A 22055-nucleotide genomic window follows, 5' to 3' on the forward strand; every position below is an offset into this window, starting at 1 on the left:
TGTTTGTCAGGGAGGCTCTGCGGTTGGTGGCAGTCAGAGCATACCTTCCCAGTCATCACTTCCAGGTTTTGTGAAATCTTTTTGATTTGTTACACCACATGTGGTAAGATTGGTTGGGGTTTTTTTTTCTGTTCCGGCTGAATGTGTGCTCACAATCACCTCACAAGGCAAGGCTTCTCTTCTGATCCGGCCTTGATTTGTTTTGTCAGACGTCTTTTGAGTGATGTTAGACTGATACTCCTATTCACATTGGCATGATTTGCTCAGCTTTAGCCAAAGAATAGCTCTGCTATCATCTGACAGTCATTAGCAACAGAGGAACATTGCTATTTGACACCAAAAAAAAATCACTCAATCTTTTGTCAGCTCTCCAAAGGATGTTTGTTTTCACATCAACGCAGTACAGATCCAAGCGAGTAACTTGGATTTTAGCCTTCCTTTCGTGTGTGCAGAGTTGATGTGTCCACATGGGGGCAGGCAACATTTACGTGCTTTATGTAAGGTGCTGGAGCTGTTGATCAGCCAGTGCTGCTCTGGTGGGAATGGTGCTTTTTGGTTCAGTTGCTTGTCTAATGCCCGAGGTAAGTAACATTCGTGGAAGCACAGAAGAAAAGCAAAATACTTCTTGATGTATTTTAGTTGCAGGCAGATTGATACCTTTCTAATAGCTGAATGGACTAAAAGTTGAATGCTTATGTACTAGGGCCATATGGAAGAAACTGAACCGAAATTCAGCTTTTAACTGTGAAATGAGGCAAGATGTTCAGTTTCTGGCTCTGTTAGGCTATCAAGCATGTGAGAAAATCAACTTTATAATAGAAACTATTAAACTTTTCCATGGGAAGTTGAACGGCAGAAATGTTAGGACTAGAAATTTGTTTTGGCAATAAACACTACTGAGCAGAAGTGTCTTTAAGAGTTCTGTGGGTATCGGTGTAGATGCAGTGGTTATGACCCTTTGAGTGTAGGATACTGTGGCTTGCACACTACATCTTTTATGAGGCCCCTAAACTAAGATCATAAAACATACAGTTCAGAAAGAATGCACTGTCTGAATTTGTGGCCAATTTAACTGCATGGGGAAAAGTGTTCTTGAAAGAGCACAGGTTGAAGCCAGAGTTGAGTCCTCATCTTGTAAAGTGCCAAGCATTCATTTTAATGTTAAGAGGAAGGGACTGCACCTGAAAAACCACAAAGTACCTTCTCCAGCTGCGCACAGCCAAAAGCTTTTAGGAAAGGTTTCATTCCTGAAAGTCTCCTAGTGTAGCAGTGGGCTAATACCTAGCCAGATCATTTAGAATTGGGGAATTTACATATGTTTTTTGCAAACTTGTTGGAAGACTTTCTTTTTTTCCTTTCCTATCACCCATGCCAAGATAAAATAGGTTGAAATGAGACTGGATTAGCTGTAATAACAGTCATCCTTTCATTCAGATGAAAGTCTGCCTATCCTTGCCCTGTAAGCAATCTGTACTGCTCAGCAAAGGCCAATATGAACTTGCTCAGCGGAGGAGCAGATCTTGGCTTTCCAGCCTGTACTGATCACTGTACTTGCAGCTTCAGACCAGGTAGCACTGGAGGCCGTGCTGCTTGCTCTGGTGCAGAGAGTTTGGAGCAGATGAGGTGGAGTGAACAATGTGGTTGGGTGGAATAAGAGAAGTGGCATCACCAGCTGTGCTTAGAGTCACTTCTCCAAAGTAATTTTGGGTATCACCCCCTGCAAGTATGTTCTGCATGTTAGATCACTTGTGTACTATGTAGCTGTCATCATTTCTGTGCATTAACTCTTCAGCCTGCTAAGCTTTTTAAAAAGAAGTGTTTTAAAATAGAACCAAAGTTGAGTAATCAAAAGGAAAATGAATTCCTGATATAGTTAAGCTGACATAAACACGTGTGATTTGCCAACTTAAACTGCTTTGTAGTATATATAAGCACTACATTTTGAAATTGAAAGAGATAGGAAAGTGGGAAGTCTGTTATCAAGGCATGGCACAATGTGTTAGTGTAGGAAAAAGATACAGTCTATAACTTCTCCTAACAAGCAGGGTGTGTGCTCTGGAGGCAAAGCTTGATTTTTTTTTTCAGATATAAAGTGTTAACACCTGTGGAATTCATGGACCTCCTTTGTGAGCCTGTCTCTTCAGGACCCTTCTTGCTTTCTGCTGTGTTGCCATCTCTTAATGTGTAAGAAAAAACCCCCAACAAGTTAAACTGCATAATTTTCTGAAACCTCGCTTACTTTAATGCACAAAAACCAATCTTCTCTCATTAGCAAGCGACAAGCTGTGACTTCTGTTTTGTTGTAGTGTTTTTTTTCTTTTCTGAGCTGTAATTTACACTTCTCCATCCACCCACATGCTTTGTTCTCTTGTTGCATAGTTTTAATATGTATGCTTTGTGTTCCATGAGGCAGGTTTTGTGTCATACTTCTATGCATAGGATTTGGCACATCAGGGTACAAATCCTGTTTTGAAAGCTTTGGTTGTGACAGCTGCTTAATTATCCATAAATGCCTTTCAGACCTATTATATACTGTGGTTGACGTTTAAAGCAAGTTGGTCTCCAGTATTGGCTCATTTACTTTTCTGATTAGTCCATAATGCTTGGAAATCCAGAGCTTTGAAGTAATTTGGTTTTCAAGAGACTGGAGATGCTAAAGGGGCTATCTGTCTGTTGGCCTTGTGCATAATTCACGTCAATATTTCTTAATATTGTGTAACTAGAAAAAAACAAGCTCTGGTTCTATTTAGCCAATGTAAGTTGCTAGCTGTTTTTAGGAAAGCCATTGCTGAACAGACCTTGGTTTAATGCTCCCTGACCTCAGCTTTTAAGTTTGAAATACTGTCCATCATATGAGAAAAAATTTCCAATATTGATGTGTCTTAGTGCCATTTGGTGTTCTGAATGATGGTGTTATTGTGATAGGAAGCAAGTCTTACACAGGCTAAACTATTGAATCTATACTCCTCAAATGAGAGGTTTCCCGGTTTGATTGGAAATCTCATCTTTTCTAGAAGTCAATCTCTTTTGCCCATTAAAAGTAGCGTAATGGATACCTGGGAAGCAGCTTAGGTGAAACATGGGGCTGGGAGCTGAGAATCCCCAAATTCTTTCTACATGTGGGCTCTGTGGTGTGGAATGGATCACTTGCTGTTTGAGTAATGCTTTCTCAAAACAAGAGCCTTTTCACCTGAAGGAGCAGGTTTTACAAACCTGAATGAATACTTTAGAAAAACTGCCAAAAGCTCGGTGTTTAGGTTTTTTTTAAACAAGGGCTTTCCCAGCATAGTATGAAAGAACAAGTAGCTGAAAGATTGTGTTGCAGTACCTCATGGAGTGCTTTGTGCACACTGAAATACTTCTGCAGGTTCCTCTCCTGTATCATCTTAAGGTATGAGGTAAAGCTGGACTGATGCCAAAAGGGAAAATTGCCTGGCTTTGGTGTGGATTTATCAAAATACGACGGTAATGAAAAAAAAGAAGTATGAAGTGCGAGTAGCACCATATACCAACTTCCAAAGCCTTGATTGGAAACTTTACTATATTGTTCTGAACTGTCATCAGATGATGAAACCTCATCACCAGCAGAAAGGAGTTCATAGGCTTATGCAGATGACACTTCCACCTGAACTGATGGAATGACCCTGGTGTGGCCATGCAGTCTTTCAGCCGGGCTGATGAGCTTGGGCTCTGTGCTGTATTCACTCTTGATTTTCAGCTAGGACACGGTGGGCGAGTTCTCTGTATCTACCTGTGTACTCTTGAGATTATTGCCCTTTTGGTGTAAATAGGTAAAAAGCAAACTTCAAATGTTCTCATGCAGCGCAAAATTATGCTTGAGGAGCTAAATGCATAAAGAAAATGTCATGTTTAAGACTGAGCTACAAAATGTGACATCTTTTTCCTAGCTTTTGCACATCTGACCTTTTTGTTCTGTGCCTGATGTAATGATTTTTAATACAAAAAGCTCAGGATGAATGAGGTCATGGGAAGTAAGTGTGCCCATGCCTTATAATCCAATAAACATCACTTTGTGATACCGAGCCATTTTAAAAAGTTCTGACCTGAACCTGGAAAGGTTATGCTGTATGGTTTCATCTCATCAGGCTATAATGCAGCAAGACTATGGCTGAACAGTAAACGTGGTTTTAGTTATTTGAGTATTTTACTGGGGAAGAGGGGAAGCTTTTGAGGCCAGTAACTGCTTTATCTTCTAAATTGCTTTTTTTAATGTTCTTTCTGTAAAATAGTCATGGTATATGAGAGGCACCTTTATGGGCAAAGGGGCCTATATATGTTATTTTTATAATAAGCCCACTAACCACCAAATTTTACAGGAATACTTTACCTATGTAAGTGGCTGTTTCCCCCAGTCTGTCTTTGACGGTGGCTTCCCATATCTGTAGTGAGACACCAGACTCAAACCATGAAGGCTGATGTTTGAGACACCTCTCTGGAGAGGTATTGTGTTTACACTCAGGAAAGGTTTCACAAATATGTATGAGAGAGTCCTGGAGGAAAGGCGGCTTTTGGCTCATCTAAATGTTTAGTTCTACAGTGTGTTCTGCATGTATTCAAGCACGTACTCCTATTTCCTTATTTTTTTATGGTCTATCTCCAATAAACACTATTGCTGTGAAACCAAAATCTGGTATTAAATATTGCCTATTATCACATTTCATTTTTAAAAATTGGAAGAAAACTACTTCGTAAATGTTTGGCAGAATATTACAAGTTGCTGAGCATTAGCATCCAGGCTGCTGCTGTGTTTTAATGTTGATCAGACTTCACATTTTGGTGGATGTGAGGGGAAGCAGCAGCTAAATAGAGTGCTAAGGCAAATCAAAGAAGGTAGAAGGGAATTAGAGCTGTTATTTGATGAGTGTGTTGTTTCCCTGGTCACTGCTGAATCACTGATGCACTTAGGTTTCATGCATGAATTTCCACTACCTTTCAGGTGGAATTGAATTAAAATTCCCCAGGCTGAGAGGAGAGAGGAGACAGGCTGTTCTTGGGGTAGGAGGAACCAGTGGTGAGAAAAAGTTACATAGGCATTTGCAGTTTGTGAGAACTGAATCATTTAGAGCTCTGTGCAGACCTGTGTGCAGATGCTTAGCCATAATGTAGAGATCAACATTTCCCAACTGTACTATTGAGTGTCTTGGACCAGTGACTTGCAGTATTTCAACTGTTAGTTGTGACTGTTACAGAGCAAAGTAGGAGAAATGTGTCTTATAGCAGCCTCTGCCTTGTACGTGGGGGGGGAATCGGACACATGTTTTAAAAATAATGGTGTAATTGGAAGCAGCCTTTGAAGGGACAGCTTAAAACAGAGTTATCTCCAGTTACTGCCTTGATTGCTCTTTGTATGCCTTACTTGTTATTGCTAAAGCAAAATTGTGATCCAGGTCCTTTGAGATGGACTTAATGAAGGCTCTAGGCAGGCAGGGTCAGCTTGAGGAACTTTAAAGCTTGTGCCTAATGGATTAATGAAGGACATGGGTCTTCAAGGATGTTGATGTAACTTGTTTTTCTTGTTAGTTTAGTACCCTTAGAAGAATTACAAAGTAAACATCTGCTTACCAGGGTGGACCTCTGAACAGCCTTGAAATCCACTTGAGAGAGAGAGAGAGGCAGACATTGGCATATCACAATAACAAGTCAGCATTTCCATAAAAATAGCTGTGTATTTGAGCACTTCCTCTTGTTTGGGTGAGGGCTGTCACTGCTGTGGCAGTTCTGTATTTGCTCCTTCTGAAAGCAAGACTGAGGACTTGAAGACTTGCTGTAATCACAGTGCTTGCTATGTTGCTTCCCTCCCACCCACCCCCAACTTCCCCAAGAAGCTTAAAAAAAAAAAAAAAAAGCAAGCCTTGGTTATATTTACTTTTACACTGAGATAGGTGTATACTGACAGTCTTTTAGATATGAAAAATGAAAATTAATTTTAAATGTTTAGCTTTGAGATGCGTTATCTAAAGAGCTAACTGATATCACATGTTTAGCTAATGTTGTACCCTAAGGGTTTTTCAGGAAACCCATGTAGCTGTTCAGAGCTAGAACAACTAGCTAGCTTTAATAAAACAAAGGCAAGCAACATGTTAAGAGTGCAAATCTAAAATTTTATAATTTTCCCCAAAAGGTATAAACGCACACAACTGTTTATATAGCAGCAGGCATTATTTCACTGATCCCCCAAGGTTGTTTATATAGCAACAGGCATTGTAACAACACTTTCTGTTTTCATTATTGCAGTGCTTAGTCATCTGAATCCCAGCCAGTGCTCCCTCATACTCTGAAAAGTCATCCAGGATCTTGTAAAACAATTAACTATGTCATTTTATTAAAACTTGAATTTTATATTTCTGTCCCAGTACTTGACATCCTCTGAAAACCTTATGTAAATGTTTGGCTTCTAACCAATGCTGCGAACTTGATTGAAAGAACACTTCAGCTTCTATTTTTGTTTATAGGTTTTCACATTTGTGGAGCAGATGTCCTTTTTAAATGCTTGATGCTATCAAGAAAAACTCCTCATTCAATTGAAAATAATTCAAAATTGTTCTTGACTGCCTTAACAGTACATGAGCTTGCATAGTGCAGTACTGGGTTGGGTCCACCTCTTGTGTAGATACAGACGGTGCTACAACATCAAGGACCAGTTGTCTGCAGTAGAGGCTAAGAGAAGTGCAAAAATGCTGGACACTTCAGTGTAGACTTGAGTATTACGCATAACATGTACTGAAGGGGCTGGTATTTTGAATCTTATTAACAGGCTGAGCTGTAAGGCTGCTTCCACATGTCTTAGAACAAGATGAAAATGGATGGGGAAACAATATGGTAAATGATGAACAGATGAGTTCAGAATTGGAGTCATTCTGTGCTCCCCAAAAAGGATATTCCAGTCCAGGTACTCTGTGGTTTCTGGCTGGAAGTAAATGTATATACTTGTATACCATTAGTCATTAAATACTGTTACAGGAATTAGCATAGGAAATGGGCTATTCTTTTTTGCACATAAACGCAGGATACTACTATTTTTCTTAAGAGGCAGCCCCTTAGTGGCAAAAGCTCTAGATTTAATCTTGGGTACGATCTGATGTTACCTAGAAATAATGGCTAAATGATTTCTTTTTAAGCCAACTTATTTGAAAAACTTCAGTAGTCCTAATACTTCTTTTACGGACTTTATAGGAGAGTAACGGAGCCTTTGCAGGTTTGTATTTGAATTACTTAACAAATGACATAGCTATGTTTGTCATAATTTGATGAATTAATGTTTTATTGTGGAACTGTTACCTTTAGGAAGGTGATAATGAAAATCAGGTCAGACTACATAAAAGCTTAAGTAGTTAACAGCCTAGCTGACAAAATAAATACTTGGAAGATACTTGGATGGCAGTAGTGGTTTAGAGATGCTCAGGTTGGAGGTGATCCACTGCTGAGGACTGACACTTCCAGTCTGAGTTCAAACCATTGCACAAAAGGAAATACAGATAGAAACTTCTTCTTCCCAAAGAGTCTAAACCAATTATGCCTGACTTGTTAGGAGTTAACTTTGTTTGTCATGCCTCACCTACAGCTAGTACTGTGGTTGTGTTAGCTGGGACAGCTTTCTTAGTCTTTGGTGGAAATTGTTCAAATACTTTGTTAGATAGCTAATACAAGTCTTAAGAATAAATCTACCTTTCACTCTGAGAACCATTGTTTTAAATGCAGTTTATGTCAGCATTTATGGTTTTCTGTAATGTTGGAATAAATACTAAGTACAACATAAAATACTAACTAGTATGATAGGCTGGTCTTCTAAGAGTCAGAGTTGGCCTTAATATAAACATAATTTCCTCTTTCTTCAGATTCTTCTGTACAGGTACTTCCTGAAATTGTCTTAGAACAAAAAAAAATATAATAAAATCAGATTTTACAAAAGCAGTCTAGACAGTTACCTCCTGACAGTTATAATTACTGTCTATCCTCTTTTCAAAGTCTTTTCATAATGTTGAAATTCTTAAGTTTATCTCACTGGATTTGTAGTGTTAGAGGCTTGAGGATACAAGTTTTCTCGGAAAGTAATCAAATTGGTTTAATCTAGAGTTGTTTTCTAAAATCTTGTAGAAACATGAATATGTACTTAAAGATACATTTGGCTAAACTACTTCTTTACATCTCTAAGTGAGCAATAACAGTTGACGTAGAAATCAAAGACAGTAAAATGTTGAAATGTCCTTTTTTTGAGATGAGTAAAGGAATCTGTGTAATTGAAAGAAATTATAGTGTGATTTCCCCACCCCCCACCCCCAAATATCAGTACCCTTAAGTTCTTGCTTGAGATGCATTCTATTTTATGAATAGTTCATCTTCTACATCTTATTTCTGTGGAGTAAGTGTTGCTAGTAACTGGTGTGAGAACAGACTCAGACTCCTGTCTGAAGTGTCTGATATCTTTAGCTTATTTGTTTAGCAGTTCATGTATACTATGTGTTTTTGTTCAATCAAGTAAGTTTCACACAGCACTTGGGAAAACAAAGCTGTATATAGGAACTAAATATTAGTAAGGAAATGGCAATTAATATTTTATTACTTAAACATCATTAATTATTTACTCACAGTCCTATGGAGAATACGTGGTCATAAATGTGAACGCAAATCTTGGACACTTGTTCACTCTAACAGGCACATTTTCTTTGGATGGCTGGGTTTGTAATATCCTGAAGGAGCAATCTAATTTTTAAATAAAATGCTGCTTTTGTAAATGTCACTTGGTTCCTTTGGAAACTTAGTGTGAGGCAGGTGGAGATGAGTGGTGTTTAATAGCAACAGTTGAAATTTGAACTCTGTTTCTTAGGAGAATCAAGACGGCACGTGGTCATGGAATCACAGAATGGTTTGGGTTGGAAGGGACCTTCAAGTCCATCTGGTTCCAATCCCACTGCCATGGGCAGGGACACCTTCCATTAACCAGGTTTCTCAAAGCCCCATCCAAGTTGGCCTTGAACATTGCCAGGGATCCATAATGTCTTTGGGCAACCTGTGCCAGTGCCTTGCCACCTCACAGTATAAAGTTTCTTCTTAATATCTAATCTAAATCTTCCTTCTTTCCGTTTAAAGCCATTCCCCCTTGTTCCTTTACTATAGGCCCTTGTAAAAAGTCCCCCTCCAACTTTTGTCAGCCCCTCCAGGCACTGGGAGCTGCTCTAAGGTCTCCCCGCAGCCTTCTCCTCCCCAGGCTGCACAGCCCCAGCTCTCCCAGCCTGTCCCCACAGCAGAGGGGCTCCAGCCCTCTGACCAGCTCTGTGGCCTCCTCTGGGCCCGCTCCAACAGGTCCGTGTCCTTCTGATGTGGGGGACTCTAGAGCTGGACGCAGCGCTGTGGGGGGGGTCTCAGCAGAGGGGCAGAGCCCCCTCCCCCGCCCTGCCGGCCACGCTGCTGGGGATGCAGCCCAGGGCATGGGTTGCTTTCTGGGTGTGAATTCACGTTGCGAGGCCATATCCAGCTTTTCATCCACAAGCACCCCCAAGGTCTTCTCTTTCTGGTTTTGTTTTTCTGCCCTTTTAAGTCTCATGAACAAAGCAGCTGTCTTCTCCCTACATTTTTCTCTTATTTTAAAGTTGATTTCAATGTTAAAGGGTACTTGTATCCTACTGTAACAGGTCACACAGGTGATGGTTATTACTGTTATTCAGTGTCTTATTTATTGGATGAGATGGAGTAAATGTCCCTGTATGTTTGGTGCTGGCTGTTAAAGAGTACTGAACTTCAGGAAAGGGGAAAGGTGTGTGAGAAATGCTTTATGGTTTGGGTTAAAAACCCCACCTCCTTACTAATGATGCAGTGTTGCCAGAGGATAAGAGTAGGAGGAAGAGGAGTTCAGCTCCTTTAAGTAAAAGAGAAATCTTTCTTCATTCCACCACCCCCCGGCCATGTGCAGCATGTGTAGTGGGTTCTACTCATAGACTTAGATATCTCTTGGTATGTGGAACTACTGCAGACCACTGTGAAGTAGGAGTTAACCTTGTTGCATTGATGGGGAGGTAATTTTGCAACCAGATTAAAACCCTGAAAGTAACTCATGGCTCTGGTGCTTCAACTGATTATTTTTATTATTATATTTTTCCTGTCACTAGAAGGCAGGTGAATTTTTCAGCAGCTTCTGATTTACTTGTAGGTTTGTTTTATAAATACACCATCATCAACTTGTATTGATCCAGACACATAAGGCAATATTGCTTTGTTTTTAAGTGGTTAGAAAGCCAAAACAGAATAAAATTTATAACATGAAATCTTTTTTCTAGAGGTTTCACAAAACTTCCATCATAACTTGATTTACGATGCATCTCTACTATTTGCAATATGAAATGTGTTTTAGCAGAAACAGTTGCTTTGCTCATGTTTTGATATGAGTCTTGCATGCATTCCTCTTTTCTTGGCTGTTAGAAATAGAGGGATTCCTTAATCCAATTCTTTTCATGCTCTGAAACTTTAGAATTTAAGGACGACTAAAAAAAGGGGTATTCTGTGAGCATTTGATTGTAGTAGGAGGAACAAATGTAATGTTTTTGATTTTGTGTTTTTTTCTTTTTATTTCTTTTGCCTCAGGCTAGTTCCTTGGTTAACCAAATCCACTGTAATCCCATCAGGAGAATGTGGTGATCGTTTAGTAATTTATATTGTGTGGTTGTCTTAATCCAGGCTCTGTCATTGTAGCAGAAAATATGAATCCAAGCCCACCGTATGACTTGGCTGTGTCCATATGGAAATAATAAACTGTAATAAATGGCCTCCTGTTGCAGAATACAGTATTGAGGATGATTTTCTTCCAAAGCAATTTTTCTTTCTAAAACTCAGACAAACATAGAAATCATTCCCAATTTCAAGAGTGTTTTTCTGTGGAAAACTGATTGGCCTGTTTGGGAGAAGTCAGAAATCAGTCTTTCTAACTTTGAGGATGCTTGCGTACACCATACTTTCATGAGTTATGGAAGCAGGTGTGTAATTCTAAAAAGCAAATTTGACTTTGGGTTTGTTCCATGTTTCAGCAAGTAGCTCTGTTTGGTATCAAGTTTGTGCAGTTGGTGAATGTGCATATTGGAGGTCAACTGTGACTTGTAGAGGGTGTTAACATCTGCAGAGAACTGTGTATTAAGTTGATACTGCTTCATTCTGGTAGTCTTAAAGAAACTGGAGTTCAGGGATTTTTTTTTTTTTTCATATTTTAACCACACAAGGGATAAATTTCCCTGCAAAGTTTCCCTAAAGTTTTGAGATTCAATCTTGAAAGACAGATGGACTTTTTCCCTTCCCTGTGCCGTTTTCTTCAGAGACGTTTTTAGCTTGAGGACTTCTTAAATAAGGAGTTTATAATTGCCAGCAGTGGCAGTTATGTCATCTGTACTTCATTTAATAATCTGAGGGTAAAAGAAGTTGTGGTTTGCATGGAGTCAGTGTGTTGGATCTTTCATTTACATTTGCACCCACATAGGAGTTAATACTTGGGATAAAGTTAAGTCAGTGCTTGAAGCCTTTCTCTTAGCTACATGGCATTTTATTTGAATGCTGGGTTTAATTATGAGAATAAGAGCAGCAGTTTAAATGTTCGTGTAAACTGTGTAAGGAACATAGATTTAGATTAGTTGTGTGACAGTGTGTATTTTTACTAGTTTATGTTACTGTAATAATTCCACTACTGATTCCAGCATACATTGATACATTCAGAAAGACAGATGTCCACAAATAAGTGTTTTTGAATCAGTGAATATAGAACGTAGTGTTGAAATTTGGTCCTTTCACTTAAAGGCTATATTTTTATTAAGCTGTGAGGCTGCTCTCCTGTTGCAGATAGGAAATGGAAAAAGTATAATGAGGTTTAACAGTAGATTGATTATTTTGTTGCGGTTCTTGGGTGGGTTTTGCTAAAAAGAGGTTATGAGTATTAAATGGAACATTTCTGTAAGGGGAATAGATCTTTTGGAACTGCTTGATTACTCTACACTTTCTTTGAAAACCTGGGGAATTAACTGACCATAGTGTTGTATTCATTGGAATCTGAGTTTTGGAAAGCAGTGCTGATTGTAGTTTTTTCTGTTCTTGTAGCTTAGATATCAACATGGGCTGAGTACTCCAGACTTAAGGCAAACTCTTCCGAACCTGAAAAACTTCATGGAGCTTGGGCTAATGGTTAGATGGTAAGTATTTTTTTTGTAATTAAAAAGAATAGAGGTTGATGCTACAAAAAATTTAGATGTAGGAATTTTTCACAAGCAAGCAACTTATCACAAGTTAAGCATGCTGCGTGAAGATTGTGACTTTTCCAAAATACAGTGTAAATGTCCATAATTTTCTTCTGCTCATTGTATCATCTTCCATATGAAGGGCCCGCACCACTTTTCAGAGGTGTACAGAGTGGGGGAAGGTGACTGTTTGAAAAACAATGCTCTTTGCTAGAGGGAGGTGAATTAATCATTCTAAGAACTTTGTCTAAGGGTTGGTTGCACGTGGACCTTCTGTAATACAGTAGTTTAGGAGGGTAGAAAGGTGTAACAGCCTTAGCAGGACAGGTCTTAGCCTTGTCAGTGCTTGGCTTCCCATTGCTTTAAACGTGTAATTCAAGTGAGCTGCATGGGAACCTGAATTAACAATCAACACAAATTGTGTTGATTGTAATTGCTGCTAATAAAAATAGCTGCTGAAAAGAGCCTGGTCCCATCCTCTTGACACTCTCCCTCAAGGTATTTGTAGACATAGATAAGTTCCCCTCTTAGTCTTCTCTCCTCCAGGCTAAATAGGCCCAGCTCTCTCAGCCTTTCCTCATCAGGGAGCTGTTCTGGTCCCCTCATCTTTGTAGCCCTCCACTAAACCCTGTCCAGTACTGCTCCCTGTCTCTCTTGAACTGGGGAGCCCAGCACTGGGCACAGCACTCCAAAGGTGGCCTCACCAGGGCAGAGCAGGGGGGAAAGATCCCCTCCCTCAGCCTGCTGGCTATGTTCCTCCTGGTGCTCCCCAGGGTAACATTTGCTGCCTTGGCCACACGGGTGGCTCACAGGCAACTTGCTGCCCACCAGAACGCCCAGGTCCTTCTCCGCTGAGCTGCCTCCCAGCAGGTCACCCCCAGCCTGAGCTGGTGCCTGGGGTTGTTCCTCCCCAGGTACGGGACCTTACACTTGCCTTTGCTGAACTTCATGAGGTTGTTCTTGGCCCAACTCTCCAGGCTGTCCAGGTCTTGCTGAATGGCAGCGCAGCTTTCTGATTTCTATATTATATGACTAAAGTTAATGTAGGCTTATCTTGCAGCAGTTGTTTGAGCATGAGGCTTGACCAATTCTCCTTTAAACTGAAATAAACTTCAGTAAATGCAGAAGGCACAATTCACTAGCAAGTGTATTTCTGCAGGTGTTACATGAGTTGTATTCTTACTTTTTAAATTTAAGATCTTTGAATTGTGTATGTGCATGCAGCCTCTTAGCTTAAGCAATTACTCTGTCCTCCATTCTCATCTTCCTTCTTTGTGTGCCTGAATCCCACCCAAACATAGCATTGTGCCATTTTAGGATCCCTAGGTTAATTATTCCCTGCTTCAAAGTTGCACAAGTCTTGTGTGGTCCCTCCGTCATACCTGGCCCCATGCAGGTACCCTGGATACTCCAAGGTATTGAAAGTATCATCCCATCTGAGGTAACCTTACCAGGTTTTGCTGCCAGACGCTCTGGTGATGGATGTGGACTCCCTCATTGCTTCAGTTGGTCTGAGAAATAATTCCTTCTGGCACATATAATGCTAAATCGTGGTGACAGAGTGCTTCCAGTCTTTCTAACTGAAAGTAGTTATTCCTAATAACAAACTACAAAACATTAATAGCCAAACCTTAATTTTTGGGGGCTAGTATATGGCTTTTAGGGGAGACTCAAACCAACCTTGAACTAATCTTTAAATCTGCTATGAAATGACACTGAACATTGTGGCACTGGCCCTTCTTTAACAGTGGAGTTAAAACTTTCTAGTGCTATTCATTATATTTGAATTCCTTACATGTTAAACCAGCAGAAGTAGCAGAGCTTTTATTAGCGTAATGCAGACTAGTCTCTTGCGTGCTCTGCATGGCAGCATAGCATAAGGTGGATTTCTTTAGTGATGAAATACTTGCCTGAAGTGAATGCGGAAAGTGTTATGTGATGCATAGTTTTGGGTTGAAAACCAACAGGCAAACTGCTGATATACAGCCTTCTCTTGTGTAGCCACTTCTGCAACTTTTAAAGGATTTCACTATTCCAACAGTTTTCTTATTGCTATATTTTAGTAGAGTCCTAAAATGTTGCTAAGCTGTAAAAGTGTCGTCTTTTTGTTTTTTCCTGCAATATGTAGAACATGGGAAGAACAACTCATCAGTTCTAAAGACAATACAAGATCACATATCCTTCTAGGCAAAACCAAAAATAAGCTTTCTGTTGTTGCTCCATTTGAAAAGATCAGGCTTCAAACAGGGTCAGTGCCGCAGAGTAACACAGCTCAATATATCAGACCTTTGGGACAAAAATTCTGCTTCAATGGGTGAAATCCTAATGGACATCATCATGCCACAGCTCTTACCAGCCCCTGCTTCTGTGTCCCTCTTTGGCTTTGTTACCTTTCATTCCTTGCACAGAAATGCTGATCCATGTGAACTCTAAACTAGTGTCCAGATCACTTATTTTGGGAGGAGAGTCTTGGCAAAGGAAAACAAATACAGGCGTAGAAAAAGTATCAGCTTTTAGCAATACTGTAAAAAGCGTTGCCTGATGGAAATTCAACTCTGCCAACAAAACAGTGGAAGTAAACAGGCTTGGAGAAGAGGAAGCTCAGCCCCCTGTGCGTTTTATTCTGTCAGTAATTTCACACACAGCTGAAAAGATTCTCCCTGCTTTTCTTTTGATCCACTAGCAGGATGCATAAAGAAAAGCTTTCTTCATCGGGAAGATATTACTGTGAGATTTTTGTGTGGTATCCATCATAGTGATGTAAAAATCCTAAGATGATGTGTGGTCCCCTAAGCAAGTCTGAGAATGAAGGACAAAAATACCGAAACCGTAAATTCTATAGCACTTGTGTGTACTCGTCAGTAGGGTGGGAGGGGGGTGCAGGTTGATGATGTTTGGTTTGCTCTGGAGTAATCAGAGGTGGGATGACTGGTGGGACATGTTAAATGGGAGTAATTTTCAAAATGCAGGTATTTGTGCTTCCCTTCTGGTGTGTGCTGACTTTCAAGTACTGATAATGGAAGCTTCAGTTATGCCTTAGAAATTTTGCTATCGTAAAACCAGGGTTTTTTTCCCTATAGGTGATACACAATCGTTAGGAAGACAAAACACATTTTTTGGCTGGATAATATTTCAAAACATGTAGAAGTATTAAGCATAGTTCTCTGGGAGTATCACATTCCCTTCTTCCTCGCCCCGCCATGAATGTCTATGCCTCATTTCCTTCTCACCTCCAAAACTTGTATGAATAGTTGTTCATTTTTGATTTTTTTTTTTAAAGGCTAATGATTCTAAACAATGCTTCTTAGTATTTCCTAATAATATAAATGGAAATGAGGCTTTACGGGGAGTCTAGCTCAAGAGGAAGAACTGGCTAGACTTTCATAATCGAGCATTGCAGTTGAGCACATACGTAGCAGAGTACAAATGCCCACTGTCTTGTGGATGATATCTGATAACATATATTTAAACAAGCATAAAAGCTACCAGCTGTTAAAATGAAGATTTGAAGGATTTTTTTGTTTTCAGGGTACTATAGGGGAGTCATCTGGTACTTTGCTGACTACGGTTTGTGGCAGAGGGTATTTCCAGGTTGTCCTTAATTTGCAGGATGAGAGCAGGAACATACGAGGCAGCAATGGGTTTTTCTTATCTACACTTCGCTTGCACTGCCTGGTTTGTTTGCTTTTGGTTTTGTGGGTCTTCAGTTTCCTTTCTTAGCACTGTAGCTGGGTTTTGCTGAATTTAAGTTCTGTCAAATCATAATCACACTGCTAAAATACAATACACAGTGCTTAGTTTCTCTTTGAATGGGACTGGTTGTCTGTTGGACTCCTAGCCCATGCATCGTTCTCATTTTTGCTTTTAACTGGAGACATCTGTATTTCTCTGACGTCTGGAATGGGATTGAATCCCCTAGATATTCAGGGTAACTGAAAAACATAGTTATTTCAGGCTTATCCTCTTTCTCTGCTAACCATCAGCCTAGATTAGAGTACAAAATAGTTTCTTTACCCCTTCAGATTAAAAACAAACAAACAAAAAAACCCCACAGCTTTTGTGAAAGAGCCCGCCTATTTCATAGTTTTATTGGAGCAAATTTATCTTTAAAGTCTCTGCTTCAGGCTTTCATGAACTTCCATGTTCTGCCTGGAGCTCCGGGCCAGCCCGTGGCCCTGTTGAAGGTCTGCAGAGTCCAGTGCCGTTGCATCAAGGTTCCCTGGATCACTCCCTCTGCCTGGTGAGATTTGTGTTGTTTTGGTTTCTCAGACATGACACTTAAATGATTAATACATGTTTTCACATCCCAGTGTGCGTGATTTATTGCAGCAAGCTTGCAGGTCTACAGGCTCTGCTTCCCTCTTCATATCTCTCCTGGCACCTATATTCTGCTGTGTTTACTTTTCTTCCCCCTTCCCCATACTGAAAAATATTATTTGTACTGTGTATAGATGAAAAAAAGACAGATCTTGGTTGCTGCACACTGTTATGAAAGCTGCCGAACTGCAAAAACTTACTTTTGTGATATCAAATCTGGACGTTGACACTTAACATGAAAGATGATGAGACAAAGTTGTTGTTGATGTAGACTGTCTCAGTCGTGGTCCCTCAAATCTTTTCTGTTTCCTTTTGGGTGTAATTCTCTGTTTCCAGTTTTTTTAGTCTCACTGGCTTCCAGAAAAGCAGCTTGTTTTTAAGATTAGCTTTTGCTGATGCAAAAGGCCCCATACAGTTTTTCTCTTAAAATCTTTCTTTTGAGCATGCAGTTTATTCTAGCTTTTTGAGACCAAATCTCTACTTATATGTAGCCTGTACGTTCTGAACGTTGTTTTATTCCTTTTTGCATGTTCAGATTTACCTTTCACAAGTCAGACTCTTAATCATGGTTGCATGAAATCAAGAGACTCTTTCATTTTCTCTCCTATTCTTCAGCTTAATTTTATTCACTCGGTGTAACTTTTGAGGGATAGTATTTGTGATTATTAGTGGCAAGTAAAGAGCACACTGCAAACTTGAGCAGTCTAGTGAGGAGATATATTTTTTTCCTAGTGAATAGATTAGACAATAGGCTTACCTAATGCTGGCAAATACGAGATACTCCTTTAGAAGGTCACGTCTGTAGTCGGGGAGATGTCCTTTCGAGCCTGCATTTAAAAGCTTTGCTCAAAAATACTTGTGTGCCAAGGCTTACATTTGTGTTTCGAAGTATGTCTTGATTCATATACTGCTAGATTCAAGAGGAGCTCTAAACTTAATGTTTGAGTTAAAAAACCTCTGGTAGCTTAATTTATGAAGATTATTTTCTTCTAAAGCTTGTGTCAGAATTTCTTAGCTGCCAAAAGATGCAGTTTCACCTTAACTTCATATTGGCAGCCTCCCTTTGCAGCCCTGTTGCTATTGTACGTTATTTAACCAGTAATCTCTAAGAAGGTGAGAAACTATTATTGCTTTTAGCACAGTTGACATGATATTGGCTCAGAGCTGCGCTTGGAGCTTCAAACATTTCAGATGGCTATAAACCAACTTAAACACCTTCATTTAGCGTTCTTACTGCCATGAGGTCATAGTTTGCAACAAAAAAGATCAAATGGTGTTTAAGTTATTTTTTTTTTTTTTAAGTATTCTCATACCAAAGAGCTGTAGCTGTGGATTTTGGATTCTGGCCAGGCAATCAAGATTTAGTATTTTGACCAGCTGTGATCCAGTAATGTTCCTCAGAGGAAACATTTTGTGGGGAAGAAAAGATACATATTTGAGCCTGTGAGTTGTATTCTGTCTCTCATACTGCTTTACAGTTTCTCTGAGCCCCTTGCAGACAGATTAAATAATCACAAGTGAATCTGACTGAAGAAACTTTTTCTTTTTATCACAAGTGCAAACAGATTGCAACCAGGATCCATTCACTAGGAAAATAACTTTAGAAATGTTTGTATCCTACCTTTATCTTGCCTGTTTACAGCATGGAGTCTGTCTTGTGCCTTAGGTCTGTCCGAATGCCCAAACCGACTATTTATTAACTAGTGAAAACTAGTATTTTGGGGAGCAAACAGCTACTTTCTAATTTGGCTGCCAGTAAAATTTACAGCTGAAATTAGACTGTTATGAATTGGCTTTTGAGATTTGGATGCAATTGAAACATTGAGATTGGTGACGATGTTACTCTCTCTCTATAATGTCCAATAGAGCTGAGGTTTCTCTTCTTTTTATTTATTTATTTATTTATAAATCCTGCTTCCTGATAGGTACTATACATACTCCTATATGTAACTGGTTCTGGTCTGATCCAGCTTGATGACTAAAAGTCATTAAGGCCTGATGACAGTTCATCAGATCAGTTTTTATACTCCACTAGCTGCAGGCTGTTCTTTTTGGACAGGTGTCCACACCTGTTTGCTGTCTCTGAAGACTGACCAAGTAATTGTGGCTGGAAGCTGAACCAGCTCAACCCCAGTAATTCGGGTCAAGGTTGTACCTTAGAGGAATGTACTATGCTCCTGCAAGCCAAACTCTTTTCATTGGTGACAATACCTTACAGTCTTTAAAGTTTCGTGGAATTTGGATGATAGTTTTCTAACTTCATCTAACTTCCTTTTTAAATATGTTTGTTTTTTTATTAATTCCATGAGCTGTGAGAGTTGATAAAAGCATCATGTCTCTTTCTCTGGACTTTGCCATGATGCAGTGCTATGGATTCTGGTAACAGTACAAACTTTTCCCCAAGGAAAATGCAAATGGAATAGAGACCCTCCATCAGCTGCTTTTTTTTTCATGAAGATTAATAGCAGCCTAGTATTTCTGAGCTCTGTGCCTCTGTAAACATAACTTTTGACCTTAATGTGACATGGCATCCTCACCTGGAGGAAGGTGATGGAACAGGAAGAGACCCCTTGACTTAACTGCTTAACCCACTGTACCTAGAGCCATTTTGGTTTTATTTTACTTGCCTGCAAGATTATGACCATTGTTGTACTTAAAACTATGCAGAGAGCTATTCATCTTCTCATGTTTGCCTTCTAGACACTCCTTGCTCAGCCTAAACTAGATGCCTAGGTTGCCCCTGTGATCAAGATCAGGCGTCTTGGGAGGGTGACTTTCCTACTGATTATAAATGACTCTCAATAGGGTATTACCCACCCTTCTCTCCGGTAACTGTGGAAGGAGCCTAGGCAGCGAACTCTAAGGCAGCTGATTTCCAAAGTCCTTCGTGTATATTTACTTTTATCTAAATGAATTAGATAATATTTGATAAACAGTTAAGCCATTCCATTGTCTTTGTTCCTGCTTTCTCAGATTTGGGCTCTTATCCCTGTATTTATTTCTGACTAAAGCTAAACCCATCCTGTTCATATGTATTGGCAGCAATGGCTGGTTTCAGAAATCTTCCCTTCAAGCTTCCCAGAAGCTTGAAACCTGGTTTTGCAGTCTCAAGTAAGGTCTATGTCATTGCATGTAGCTTAAGGAACCTGGCTGCAAGTGCTTTTTGTTCTAATTAATTAGTTTGAATGCTTGCATGATTAATGAAGATCATTGCTGCTTTACTGCCCTATAGGGCAGCCTTATGCACTCTATTAACTGGGAAGTTATTTTGTAGATGAGGGAGCTTAGCTTTGTGTTGCTGCTATGTTTAGGCTGTTAGATCACTTAGTATAGATCATTCTGCCAGTTCAACTTAGTAAGGAAGGGAAGACTAATTTTTTTTTTTTTGGCTGCTAGACTAAAGAGGTATTGTTCAGGCATACATAAGTGTTAGCTTGAATAGCCGTGTCATAACAGGCTCTTTAAAAAATCTCCTGGTTCTGCAAACTAATTAATTTCTCACCCATTTGCCTGTAAGGCCTAGATTTACAAAGGAATTTAGGCTCATTTCTTTTTAGGAGGAGCTTAAGTTTATATGCCCACCAGAACACTTTGTAAAGCTGCTTTTCTCAAGCTGATTATACGCCACAGTTTTCATGTGTCTTGAGTAAACCAACTTAGATTTTTCTTCTGGTGCTGCTTCTTTCTGCTGCTGAATAGAGAATTTGCTGTTGTGCCTAGATCAGGCTGATCAGCACTTGCTGAAGGTAATTTGGCATTTGCCAATTAAGTGGTCTTATGCCATACTCCAGTCTTTGCCCTTTAAAGAATCTGATCTAAGAGAAATTAATTTGAGCAAGTTTGAAGCATAGTCCAGCACAACAAACAGGAGTAGCAGGTATTACTTGTTCCAGTGGTGAAGAGGCTTTGCCTTGAGTCTGATCTCTCCAAGAATTACTTGTTTTGCATGACAGTGTGCCTCTCCAACTTCAGGAGCTAGGATAAACCTAGGATTGCTTTCTGTTCTTCTTTTCCTACATGTCCTCCTCCTCTGAGATGGCTCTTACCTTTGTGAGAACTTGCATCATGTGCTGCAAGGGGGTGTATTCAACAGGAGGGCACTCTCCAAACCTGTCTATAGGCTGGTGTTTAGGCCACTGTGTTTGTAACTTTTCTGGACCCTCTTCTGACTGCTTACATTTCAGGCAAGGGCTTTTATCACTAAGATATTGTGTAAAGAGTAGATAGCCTTGTGACTATTTTAAGAAAGACTCATCTGTACTTAGATCAGGAAGCTACAGCTTTAAATTCTTCCTGGATTAGATTTTAATCTCTTAAATGCCTGTTTCAACCTAGATGATTGAATAAAATCCAGAGAAATGGCAGAATTTCTTATAAAGCCCTTTTGTCATTGCGTCTAGATATGAGACAGGAAGCCCTTGCTGCTCTGTGGGGTGTTGCAGATCTGACTCTTTGATGTCAGACTTTTCCTTTGCAAAGGATACAACTGTCTTGTGCCATAAGTTCTGCAGCTAGCATGTAGACTGTTCCAGCTGTCTCGGCTGTCCCTTGGTAAGCATAGACCCAAACTGTCTACAGAACTAACATGATACATCTTTGCATCTGTCATCTGTTGTGCATGGGGGAGAAGGAAGTTACCCTTTTCTGCCTGTACATCTTGTGTTATTCCTAGTCCTGCTTTTTTAATTTCAGATGTATGGGGTTCTTTCTGTGGAATCTGCAGCCCTCCTGAGTTCCGGTTCAGCAGGAATATATTCCCATTTGGCTCACCCCTGATATCTTGATTGAAACCAAGCAGAATGTTTTTTATCGTTATTGCAGGGGGTGTAATACTGGAATCAGTTCTGGGAACCACCCATTTCTTTTGGAAAGGGATGACAATAAATGGCCTTCGAGTTTGAAAAGGAGCTTGTATGAGAATGGCGTTCTCACACAGCCCATCTTCTTTTTGAACTGCACACACTGACTGTGTTAAATGGTATTAGACAACTGATTTGTCACATAGGTGCAGACGCAGGAACATGTTTTATACAGCTTATTCTAGAGTTGCAAAAGGCAAATGTGTCGCCCTTTGGATCTTGAATTGACAAGACAGTACAAAAAACCAAAGCGAACTTCAGCAGCAGAATTGGGGTTTTTTTTCCCCAACCTAAAATACTAGACTGAGCACAGAACCCACCTCTCCTTCTTGCTTCTCTCTCTCTTTTGAGCCTCCTGCATTTAGAGTCAAAGTGATGGATCACGGTAGTGCACGTATCCAAGCCCTTGTAGCACAAAGCTCATAGCTCTCCTGCCTGGAGGCTCCCCTGCGTACTCCTAGAGACTTGTGGCAGGCTTAGACTCCTCTTAATAGCAAGACTGGTCCCAGCCTGTGCTTCGGACTTAGTTTTTGTAAGGAAAGGGGGAGGAGGAAGGCCTTTACTGCCCAGTTCCATTGCACGCAGCCACTGCTTGTCCTTGTTTCTGTGTCTCAAGGTGGGGCATGCATCTTGCCACATCTCTTTGGTAAGG

The 22055-nt window shown here is 40.0% G+C and overlaps 1 protein-coding gene across 4 annotated transcripts in view; it reads left to right on the forward strand.

Moving 5' to 3' along the window:
* UVRAG (UV radiation resistance associated) overlaps nt 1-22055 on the forward strand; it is a 102730-nt gene that overhangs the window by 74745 nt on the left and 5930 nt on the right. For 3 of the 4 annotated variants that reach the window (XM_005440949.3, XM_027807782.2, XM_055701956.1), the window contains one exon: nt 12091-12182. In XM_005440949.3, coding sequence (XP_005441006.1) covers nt 12091-12182 — 92 coding nt within the window. Of the gene's footprint in view, nt 1-12090; nt 12183-16351; nt 16468-22055 lie in introns of all 4 variants that reach the window. The other variant, XR_008730882.1, reaches the window with a different exon arrangement.

Source organism: Falco cherrug, chromosome 2 (assembly GCF_023634085.1).
Source record: "Falco cherrug isolate bFalChe1 chromosome 2, bFalChe1.pri, whole genome shotgun sequence".
In the NCBI taxonomy this organism is placed as follows: domain Eukaryota; kingdom Metazoa; phylum Chordata; class Aves; order Falconiformes; family Falconidae; genus Falco; species Falco cherrug.